Source organism: Oreochromis aureus, linkage group 13, assembly GCF_013358895.1.
Source record: "Oreochromis aureus strain Israel breed Guangdong linkage group 13, ZZ_aureus, whole genome shotgun sequence".
Lineage (NCBI taxonomy): Eukaryota > Metazoa > Chordata > Actinopteri > Cichliformes > Cichlidae > Oreochromis > Oreochromis aureus.
The window spans coordinates 18,879,800-18,891,836 of record NC_052954.1 but is presented as its reverse complement, the minus strand read 5'-3'; the positions used below and the strand labels follow the sequence as shown (position 1 = coordinate 18,891,836).

At 41.8% G+C, this 12,037-nt stretch overlaps 2 protein-coding genes across 2 annotated transcripts; one reads left to right on the top strand and one right to left on the bottom strand.

The window, feature by feature from the left end:
* Positions 1-905: 905 nt before the first annotated feature.
* Positions 906-8,134, bottom strand: dnajb12a (DnaJ heat shock protein family (Hsp40) member B12a). Its single transcript, XM_031735209.2, has 9 exons — positions 7,966-8,134; positions 7,438-7,615; positions 5,308-5,453; positions 5,053-5,223; positions 3,648-3,727; positions 3,416-3,525; positions 3,150-3,322; positions 2,262-2,404; positions 906-1,510 (listed from the first exon to the last, which is right to left on the bottom strand). Exons 1-8 carry the CDS (start codon positions 8,096-8,098, stop codon positions 2,283-2,285), a joined length of 1,113 nt encoding a protein of 370 aa, XP_031591069.1. The 5' UTR covers positions 8,099-8,134; the 3' UTR covers positions 906-1,510; positions 2,262-2,282.
* A 151-nt stretch (positions 8,135-8,285) lies between these two features.
* On the top strand, positions 8,286-11,385 carry trmt2b (tRNA methyltransferase 2 homolog B). Its single transcript, XM_031735208.2, has 2 exons — positions 8,286-9,174; positions 10,668-11,385. The coding sequence occupies exons 1-2, from the start codon at positions 8,320-8,322 to the stop codon at positions 11,286-11,288; spliced, it is 1,476 nt and encodes a 491-aa protein (XP_031591068.2). The 5' UTR covers positions 8,286-8,319; the 3' UTR covers positions 11,289-11,385.
* Positions 11,386-12,037: the final 652 nt, after the last annotated feature.

Genomic DNA, 12,037 nt, shown 5'->3' with positions numbered 1-12,037 from the left:
TACATCATAATTAAACTCTCATTGGAACCAACTTATCTTGTGTCTCAACCTAAAGCCAACATTAGACAAGGTGTAAACCAGCGGGACAAAGTGTGATGATTCACATGAAGTGAATGCGTCACGAAGCAGATGTGTCACCTTTTCCTACACATGTGAGAAGTTTGCCTTCAGGCCGTCCAACTCCCAAAAAAGCTTTCCTAGGAACAGTAAACATGGAAAAAAACAAACCGCAGTTGTTTCCAAATGCTAACCGAAGTGCAACTGAAACCTTAAAGTATAGTGAAGCAAGACGTCTAAAATAAAAATTCAGCACTGACTTTTTGCCTTTTTAAAAAAACAAAACAAAACCCCAAAACACACAGGACACAAATCTCTACTTTCCCAGAGCAAAACTCGTCCGTTCACCCACCACAACCAGCTGAAGGCCGGTTACTGATTCCCGAAGGCCTTTTACGTCCAGCTTTTAAGCGTTTCTGTGGCATTTGTCCCAGCTTTCCCACCAAAGTCACAAACAGCATGACTGATCAGTTGCTGTGATGGTCCTGGAATAACATTATGCCATCAGAGAAACAGCAAATACCAAAACGGGGATATTGTGATGCTATAGGTCATCATTCTCACTCCCATATCTACCTCATACACTCCAGCACACAGTTTAAGCAGCTACTATAGAAAATCCAACGAGGATGTCAAAACTGTAAACTTGGAGAAATAACTGAAAATTAAAAATTTAAATTTTAAAGCTTTTGAACTGTGATTCCAGTTTCCTGTGAACGCTGCATTTATTAGGCACACTCAGAAACGCTCTTTTATACCCTGACTTACACATAGTGTAAAGTTTGAATTTGGAATTTGGAGTGTGTGTATGTGTACGTATGATGTAAAACATAAGACGTGCACCAGTCAATCATTGGACAATTTTAATTCAAAGAAACTTTTATACAATTTTAGCATGTTAATTTAATAAATATGGTTTACTTTCATTTGTGCAACAGTTTACAGTAATTATGATCCAACAGGCTACAAGCAAATCCACTTAACATTGTAAATGACTTCAATAACCCCTGCACTGTTAAAAGTAAAATGAATATTTACATTGGTAAAACTACAAAAATTACACGCTTTCCTTGTGAGTGGCTCAGACATCCGTCTACGAGAAGGCCATCGGGTTTCTCAAAATATTTAAGGAAAAGAAAACGATTGGGACAGAGGAAGCTAATCTTAGTAGCTTTGCGTACCGACAACAATGCTCTTACTTTTCAGCACGACTACCCGGCCGACTCTCACCACTGTAAAGATTCTAGTAAGACAATGTCAGCAGTGAACTCAAAGCTTCTCACAGTTCTACAGGAAGTCAATCTACACCGAGGCGCAGAGAGGTTCCCTGATGAGGTCTGCTGCCCACTACACGTAAGGCATTTTTTGATTCTCTTGGTTTGCTGCAGAAATGTGGTCAAATTTGAGTGGGCTCCGACCGATTTCTTCTAATTAGATTCAAGTACTGACGAACCTGAGAAAACCAAGAGAATAAATCACAGTTATACAGCCATTCATATCACAGGATAATCACTTAAATGTTATATATATTTAAGTTTCTTAAAAATATCATTCATTATCACTATTACTCAGTAACATTCACCATGAGTGGAAAGGTTAAATTATACAGATAATTTTGCATGTTTTCACCAAACCAGCTACTGTTACTTCACACCTGGTCACTCTCTTTGAATTGTAGTTCCTACTTTAAAGGTGGAAAGTTGTTTCCTTAGCTCAATATGGCTAAACAATCACAGTCAAAGACAGATTTCTTTCATTTACTGCAGGAGCTTTTTTTTTTTTTTTACCATGTAGAAAAACCGAGACACATTGTTTAAATTGCACTTGTTTTCCTTATATTAAGACATCTTAGGGAATAAAGGGGTAGTTAAACTTCTTTACACTGACAGGAAGAAGAGTGTCACTCATCCGGCCCACTTAAAATCATAGTGGGCTGTATGTGGCCTGTGATGTAAAATGAATTTGACATCCCTGCTCTTGAATATCTGGTATCAGTCCCTGACACAGCTCGATTATCAAGGCACGCAAAAACAGGTGTACTGACTGATTCTTGTAAGATAATAAAAATAAATTTAAAACAGCATTCTGGGTAGCTGGAGTAATGGAGGATGTGTCAGATAAAACATGCAAAAACTCTGAATTCTTTCCAGTCCATATATGGCATCCTGTAGCACTCATACTGTATGCCACAGCCAGCAACGTACCCATATGTGCAGAAGTGTTTTCTAGCCATCCAATATGACTTGAATCTCAGATAGTCTGGAACAGCTGGGAGTCCCCATCCTCTGTGCTCTCTGGTACAACTCAGAATCCCCGAAGTAACGAGCACGATACAGTAAGCCTTCCTCTGAAAGTACAAGAAGAGAATTTGTCAGTACAATTCACATCAAGTTCTGCCTGATTTTGAACCAGTTAAGTGTTAAACATAGAATAAAATATGGATTTAGGCTCCTGGTTTGAAGTGCGAGGCCAACTCCCAACAGCCAGCAGGGGGAGCTTTCCTCCAGGTCTGGTTCTCCTGCTCTGTCATCCCAGTAAATACTTTTCTGATGACTTGATTACCTCAATTGCTAGGCTAAAATCTTACTGAATAAAGCCTGAAGTTCATTTTGTAAACTACGATCCCATTCGGAGTTAAAGAGGATAATACAGGGTCGTATAGTGTCCTTGCTTTCACACAGGACGCGCCCGGTTTCAAAACACCAAGGCAGCAATAACAGCTCAACTCAAGGCTGCAAAACAGGAATCCTCCGACCTCCAGGTGACGTCATGGTGGCTACATCTATTTTTTATACTGGTGTTAAATTGCTCAGTTGGACGCTGTTTTAAAGAACTTGGGATGTTAACCAAACAAGCTCAAGCACTACAAGGTGACAATATTCAATGAAGAAAACAAAATGAAAAGTAAACAATAATAGTTCATCTTTAAAGCCAAATTTGAAGAAAAAAGAATAATTCCACCCTAAAAATGTGAAAATTTTCCAGTTTTCTTCTTGTTTTGCATCAGATTTTGAAACAAATAATTACTTCAAATATTTAAACTCCGGCAATGTAAAACTGAATAATAATCATAGCTGATGCTGTAAACTCACTCTGCTGCTTCTCCTTCCAACAGTTGTTTCGTAGATTGGAGATGTAGTCTTCTTCTACACTTCTCTCCACAGTCTTCAGCATATTTCCAGAATATTCCTCATTGAAACGTTCTCCCACATAAAAAGGCACCTTCAGGCTTGATGTATGCCTTTTGTGGATATGTCCTGCTGACCTGGTATAGAAAAATGTATAACTGAGAGTGTGACAGATGTTCAGACACTTTTGCACAACCTCATTAAAGCTCATTAACCAATGCACCACTTACGGGCGGTAGCTAAGGCTGTATGGCGGCTGGGTGACCATCATCTGACTGAGAGCTGAAACAATGATGAGGATTAAGATGGGCATCAGCTGGACAAACAGAGCCAGACCTCCCTGTGAAGAGAGAAAAAAACAAAAATGGACTGATTAGTTTTTAACCACAGATCAGACACTAAATCAGGTGGTATAAATATCAAGTGTATTGAAGGTCTTAGAAGGTTTAAGCTTGTACTCACATCTCTCTGTTGTTCTCGTCTTTCTTGCCTATTATGGTGTGCAAAGTGCATTCTTCCATTTCTGTAAACATGTACGTTACCTGGAAAATTCGAACACATCATGATTATGAAACTGCGCCTCTTAGATATGTAAAATTCAGACCAAAGCACAGTTAAACTTTCTGCCTAATCATTTATGGCATTCTCATGCTCAACCACAGAGAAGGATGTTCTGTTATTTTTAACAAAAATTGGTCCGAGGAACCATGTTATTTGGTGAAACCAGTCTGGTGTTCATGACACCATCTCTCCTAATTATACTGCAACACAACTTGAGCAACAATTACAGAGAAAGTCAGAGAAAGCATCTCTTGAGCAATCAACTACCACATAACTAAACATTACAGAGGAGCCGACCACATTTATGGTGAAGTGATGAATCAGTAACAGTAGCTTGTTGGCAGTCTGCGGGCAGTTACGGAAGCCCGCTACCTGCAGAAAGCGTCTGTTGAAGGATGGGGGCAGTGTCAAAAATATGTGGTACAACCGGTCTGGGGGCTACTCTTGCTTGTGCTCTTCTTGGTCTGTAAGCAAGCTGAAGTAATAACACACAAAGAGCTGATGTGAATCCGAGTGTCCGCTGCAGCTGCTGTTTGTGCTTTTCGTGCTGTGCTTTGTGGCCTTTGATGGGTTTTTTGCAATTCCCATTCCTCATGAATGCTGCTGTCTCCCCCTTCCTTGTTACAGCCCACTCAACACAGCGTCATCGACATCAAGCACAGTGCAGTTGGGATTTTGGAGAACTAAACAGGAACACGTTTGTGCTGGTTTTAAAAAAACCCTCCCAGGAGGGTCTCTGAAGGCAAAAACCTCCCCAAACTCCAAACTCTTCATATGCTAAATGATAAAGCAGCAGTGCTATAAAGATGTACCCAAGTCTGTTTGTGCTGGCGTCAGCCTGCATTTTCTTGTTGTGAAGGATGAAAATGATGCATGGTCAACAAATGCGTAGATTCACACAATAAGCTGGTTTGCAGGTTCTTCCCTTCACTGCCTCCATACAGACACTTTGGTGGTAAGGACAGACAATGGTGAAGGCGACATGATCCTCAATGATTACCAAGAGTTTTTCAAACCTTTCAACTCAGCGCATTTCTAACACATGTAAGCATCTAAAACCAGCTGAATATGCTGGCTTTCAGTCTGGAGTGATTATCTTTCTGCATTCAGAAAGGTAATCTGGGAAGCTGCTTTGTATGACTGCCAGATGTGAGGTAAGATTACATATTATGGTTATGTAATAACCACTAGCTGACTCTCGTGTTGTGCAGAATTTCTAAGATCCCTTGCTTGCTTTGATAAGAGTGTTTCAAAACACGCCAAACATCTTTACTGGGATGTTATTATTCCTTTGAGCTCTACTTACTTGTTGGAAAGCCTCCACCAAAGAACATGTTAAAGAGGTCCTCGGGTGAGATATCTGCTTCAAACTCATGATGGTGTCTGTGTCTGCTCGGGTGCGTTCTCTCCTCACCATACTGGTCGTACTGCCTTCGTTTCTCAGCGTTACTCAGAACAGCATATGCATTACCAATAGCTGCAAGACACAGAAGATCGCCACCGTTATGCACTTTCTAGATCTTTGTGTCCACGTCTTCCCCATAAATAACTTTTAATTTACCTTTAAATGCTTCCGTGGCTCCTGGTGCGTGATTTTTATCTGGGTGAAATTTCAGAGCGAGCTTTCTGTAAGCCTTTTTAAGGTCCTCCTCAGAGGCAGTCTTTTCCACTCCTAGGATTTGATAGTAATCTTTACAGCTCTTAATCCTTCAGGAAAAAAAGAGAGCAGAGATTGTTAGCAGACTGCACATGATAAATAAAATAAAACACTACAAACACAATATGTAGTTAGAGCTACAGAGATGTGACGCCGAGTCTTAAAAAAATTTAAAAAAGTAATGACACGCCCCATTTAATGTATGAGGCAACCATGATTAGTCTCCGATTTCTGAATTCAAATAGTGCAATTTTATTGGATTTCTGAGAGTGTTTTGCCCTCTATAACAGGAACACAGTGCCCAAAAATATGGTAAGTAATCTAGTATAACTACTAGTACAACTTCAAGACTTAATACTGTGCACAGTACTGACCATTTTAAAATCGTCTGCACATTACTGAAAGCATGTTTACACTATGTGGATTTTATTATGCTTATTTCCTTGAATAATAATAATAAAAAATATTTACAACATTCACATCCCCAGTTTGAGCTCTCTCTCTCTCTTCAGATCTAACTACTTTAACTTTACATGAACCATCATTTCTACCTGCTTTGTCATCTTTAGGGACCGATATTGACACCGGTGCAATTACTGACACTGCTTATGGGTCCAATACTTTTATCACTTCTCTTATTGATTCTAGATCAATTTTCTGTAGAGGGAGGAAACAGATTTGCACATCACTTGGGTGTGTAGAGGACATCTGTTTGACGTCACTGTTTTGCAACTGTAAAAAAAAAACATGTCAGCATTGATAAAAGGAACTAATAAGTCTGGAGCCATGTGATTCAGATGGATTAGATAATGTGGTCATCACATCTCAGTAGTAATGATATCTTGTCATCCTAAACCTAAACCTGTTGACCTATTGGTCAACTAAATCTGCTGGACTGAGTGATGTTTGAAATACAGTCACTGCACACTTTATGAGGGCCACCTTGGTGAATGGGATGTCTTTTTGCCTTCAGAGGTGCCTTAATTCTTTTACAGCATGGGTTCAACAAAGTTCTGGAAAACATTCCTCATAGATTTTGTTCCATATTTTCATGACAGCATCAAAGTTGCTGCAGATCTGCTGGCTGTACATCCATGATGTGACTCTTCCGTTTCTCCACATCCCAAAAGTGCTCTATCAGATAGAGAGCTGGCGATCATTTGAGTACAGTGAACTCACTGTGAGACTACTTTGAAATGATGTGAGCTTTGTGGTCTGTGGTCATAAAAGCATGGGCATGGTTAGCAACAACACTCAGGCAGGGTGTGGCATTTAAAGGATGCTCAATTGGTTCTAAGGAGGCCAGATCATGCCATGAAAATATGCCCCACAAAATTTCACCACAATGAAGAGCCTGAACTGTTGATACAAGGCAGGTTAAATCCGTGCAGTTTATGCCAAATTTTGACCCTAGCATCCAAATGCTGAGATTCATCACACCAAACAGCATTTTTACCAGTTTTATTCTGGCCAATTTTGGTGAGACTGTGTGAATCTTGGCCTCAGTTTCCTGTTCTTAGCTGACAGGAGTGACACCTCAATGGTGTCGGTTCGATGCGTTCTGCCTATAGAAATGCTCTTCAGCATACCTTGATTTTAATGAGAGGTTATTTGAGTTACTGCTGGAAGAAGTCTAGCCAATCTCAATCACACTCAAGCTCAGTAGATCAGCAGTTTCTGAAATACTGAGACCAGCCTGCCTGGCACCTAAAACCACTCCACATTCAAAAGTCCCTTAAACCACACGTCTTCCCTAGTCTCCTGCTCAGGTTGCACTTAAAGGGGTCGTCTTGGACATGTCTACATAATTAAATGCATTGGGTTGCTGCCATGTCAGTGGCTGTTGAAATCCTTGCATTTTGCCAGCAGTTCAGCAAGTGTACCTAATAAACGGGTCGGGTAGCGTATATTCACTATAATCACACTGACTTTTTGATAAACGTCTAGTGACATCGACATCAGCCAGCTCTACCATCTCCTTTACACTCCCAACATTTTCACTGCAACAAAGGGAGCACATAAACGCGAACTGACTTTTTAACGGCCTCCAGCTGCTCGGCTGTGTAGGACTTTCCCGAGTCCGTCGTCGCTTGTGCGGACACATCGGGCTCCTCTCTGCCGCCGCGGTGTCTCATAGCGGGTCCTTCTCCGTTCACATGACTGCCGTTCTCCTCCGGCGGCTTTCCATTCTGCGCTAAAGACTCCAGTAAGTCTGTGAAAAGACAGAGGAGACATATTATCGACGGTTGCCACCTGAGTTCACGTTTCCTATGTGGTTAATCCTACCACGGTTAACTACTTGTTAGCATCCTAGCTGCTACGAAGACCAGTCTATAAGGGATAAAACTGCGAATACCGACTAATCGTCCACTATTTTGAAGAAACCAAACGTATTAGGAGAAACGCGACCTTAGGCTGAAAAACTACAAATACCAGTGTCGGCTGGCAGCTGGTGTAACGTTAATGCTAGCGTTAGCTGCTTCGGTTTCACAGCGACGGCCTAGCACCCATGATTAAAAAAAAACCCCAATCACTTCCCAAACAGGCGCTTATTCGACGTACTTTTGGCTTGCTCTGTCGGAAACAGGCGTTGTGCCTTCTCCAGGAACTTTCTGGCTTTATCCGGCTGGTTGTTACTGACTGCATTTAGGGCTATTTTAATGCACCGCTCCGCTTCGTCCTTGTTTGAGTCCATCGCGACACAGCGGAAATGTTTACTTGCCCTGGGACGCAGGGGGATGTCGACAGCAAGCTTATCTGTCCGGTAAATAAGACGTCAGAGGAGTTTCTTTGAACCTCCAGCATGTGCTTCATGAACACCCGGTAAAGTCTTTTGCCGTGTGCCTTATATGTTACAATGCGCTAATCCTCCTGCAGGACCCTCGGCCATAGTAGCAAGTTTTTCAAAAGTAGAAAATGGCCTTGGTAGCTGCACGCAGCAAGTCAGTTATATTTGTCAAACGTGACCTTTTGCGTTACTTGAGGAAAACCTTTCCGCGGTTTCTAGCGAATGGCACTATTGTAACCGAACAGGGGAACCCAAAATCAAAGAAGCGATGGAGGAAAGGTAAGGAGAAGAAACCACCCTCATGGACTGATGATGTGTCATGGGAGGAGAGGCTGGCAGATGTGGTCACCCCTCTGTGGAGGCTGAGTTATGATAAGCAGCTTGAGCTCAAGCAACAGAATCAGGAGAAGATCCTGTCCCAGCTCTCTGGGCATCTTTCTGGTGACTCACCTGTCAGGGATAAACTCAGCTTTCCCGTATTGCCTGTTCTGCCCTCACCAGTGAGAGATGGCTACCGCAACAAGTCCACATTTTCAGTCAACAGAGGAGTGGATGGCAATCCGAAGACGGTTGGATTTTACGTGGGCACAGGCAGGAAGGGGAACATCGTCTGTGTCAGCGGAGACCACCTGCTCAACATGCCACAGAAGCACAAACTAGTGGCCAGGTGCTACCAAGACTTCATCCGCCTGTCCTCACTGGAGCCCTGCCTGCTGTTCCACACCGGGGGTCACTGGAGAGAGATCACAGTGAAGACCAATAAAGAGGGCCGCACCATGGCCATCGTGTACTTTCACCCACAGAGCCTCACCCCAGCAGAAGTGGCCGTCCATAAGGCGGAATTGGTGGATTACTTCACGCAGGGTCCTGGATCGGTCTGTCAGCTGGACTCACTGTACTTCCAGGAGAGCAGCATGACTCGGTGCACCCATGAGCAATCTCCCTACCAGCTTCTGTATGGTCAGCCACACATATATGAGGAGGTAACCTCACAGAGATTTAATAATCCCTTGTCCACAGACTTGAGACATTGTTCAAGTGCTTGCTGTCATGAATAATTTCATGTACATTTTAATTCAGATTCACTGCCAAAATAGGAAACAAAAATAGGTAAATGTGCACATTTAAACACTTACATTTAAATAAAGTGTTGCAAATCTGTTATTCTTTTATTCTCTTGGCTATATAATGGCTCAACATGATCCATTCCCACACAAAAGAATCGGAGAATATTGGAAAAACATTACTGAAAGCTGGTGTCAGTTGTCTCATGCAGAGCTGCACATCATTCAGTACTTGCACTTTTATAACCACACGAGTGTATGTTTGTGCATGTTTCAGTAAGTCACTGCACATATTTTCCTAGCAAAATATGAAGAAATTAGGGTTGGCTCGAGACTTTTGCACAGTAATGTATACTAAGACTATTTAGAATAAATACAGATGGATCTAAGGACATGTAAATGAGGCATGTAAGAGCATTATTTGTAATAGCAAAGTTATCATAGCAAGGCAATAGGGAGAAGCAGAAGGGAAGAAATAATATTTTTGAGGTTAAGAATAGGCCATGCAGGAAATTCAACTTATTTACAGCTGTGGAAGTACTGGGAAAACCCCCCACAAGATACATCACGGAATAATGTCACAAACCCATGACAGGGAAGCAGTGGAACATGTATGACTAAAATGTAAGTCGGCCATTCCCAAAGCCAAGAGTACTGTGTCTCATTCAAAACCAGAAAATCCAACGGAGCCCATCAAGCCCTGAATCTTTGCCCAAATTAAAATACAAGAGAATGAGATGTATTTCATTGACAACTTTATTAAATAACATAAACAACACAGACTGTTGTCTATAAATTCCTAATGCTACGCAGTCATACACAAGGTGTTAAGGCCAGAGTGTGACCCGACTGCCACTGGGAGACAGAAATGTCAATACAAGAGCTGTAACTTTAGGTCAGAGTAATGACTAATATCACAACTTAACCACCTAATATTACCAGTTTTGTTTCACTTTTTATGTAAATAAGTATATTTTCATATATTTGTAATAAACTTAGGATACTTGAATATACTTAAACTGAGTTTCTGTTATTACTGTGGCCCACCTGCAGTATCTTCGTGGCCCACCAGGGGGCCCTGTCTCTTTAAAAAAGAAAGCGAGACAGGAGTCATTACTCAAACTTAGCAATGAAATATAAAACTGTGTGTTTTTGTTTGTACAGCCATTGCTCCCTTTCATTGCATCCCTTGCAGGCTTGCATTTTGGAGTCTTGTACCACCACTCTAGCCAAGCAGTTGGCAGTAATACACCTTCATGTTGGTTGTAAAGCAATTACATTAGCTTATAAAACCATCATCATAAACATTGAATTTATTTAGGCAATAGGGAAGAGTGGGTAGCTACTGTTTAATGTGTTTTTACCTTATGATTGTTTTTTTCATTGCTCCTCTGTCATCTTGTGATTCTCAGATACTGGGCTTCAAGTTCCGCATCTCGGCCGACGCCTTTTTCCAGGTGAACCAGGCAGCTGCTGAAGTCCTCTATGCCACAGTGAGAGACCTTTGTGTCCCAAACACTGAGCAGGATGGAGGACAAACAAAAGCTGGTGGCACTCTTCTAGATGTGTGCTGTGGGACGGGTGCCATGGGAATCACTATTTCTCCCAGAGTGGACAAAATTATTGGTATAGAGCTCATAGAACAGGCAGTGGAAGACGCTAAACACAACGCAGCTCTCAATAATGTGTTAAACTGTGAGTTTATCTCTGGGAAGGCAGAAGCTGTGCTTCCTGGCCTTGTATCTCAGCTGAGCTTCGCAGGCAGAGGCCTTACAGTCGTGGTAAATCCTGCTCGAGCCGGCCTCCACCACAGGGTTGTCCGAGCTTTGCGAAACCAACCGGCTATCCGCAGGCTGGTCTACGTTTCTTGTAAACCAGACGGAGAAGCTATGAGGAACTTCAAGGAACTTTGCTGTGATCCTAACTCACAGAAGAAACTCACAGGAGAAGCATTTTCACCAACTCTGGCTGTGCCCGTTGACATGTTCCCACATACTCCTCATTGTGAAGTGGTGATGCTTTTCGAGAGGTAGCAAATATCTTTTGTTCAAAGGTTGGCCTTAACCCTGAAAGCTTGTAAGCAGAGGAATAATGATGTACTGTATTCTAGATGATAAAATAAATCGTTGCACATCCTATACTCATGGTTGACCCACGTGTTCTCACTTGTTTGCTTTCAGGACTCTGTACTACCAGTGCCAGAAGTTACTGTTCAGATTATTAATCAGCTAATGTGCTGTTGTTTTGGAGTAATTATTGGTTTATAAAATATTAGAAAGATGAATATCCAACTGTCAGTCCCCAGATATATCCACGTTAAATGCTGAAAACTAAAAAGTGGAAAAATCCTAATTTTAATGGTGATCGACATTCACATTATCAGACTAAGCAGACCTAGAGTGACATAAAACACCTCTAAATACAGCACTGGGGGGGTTATTACTCTGCTCTGACAGATTGTGCTTTACCAAAGTCCTTATAGGAGGAGGTCTTGCAGCTCTCCTGACAGGTGTCTGGGCCCTTTTATTATCACTGTTCTTATAGAGATTGAAAATGTGACGTCATTCAGGGGTAAAACCGCAAAGGATTCTGGGAACTCGTGGCAAGAGGTACTAGCGGGCACAGGCTTTCAATTGAAATCAGTTACACAGCGATAAAAAGACACAAAAAAATGGCAAATGACAAAAGACCACCTTCTGTTGTGTGTTTCCATTTGCAGCCTAACCACCATACTCACATCAGAAGCTGAACTTTTGCTTCAAGATACGAACCTGAAAACAAC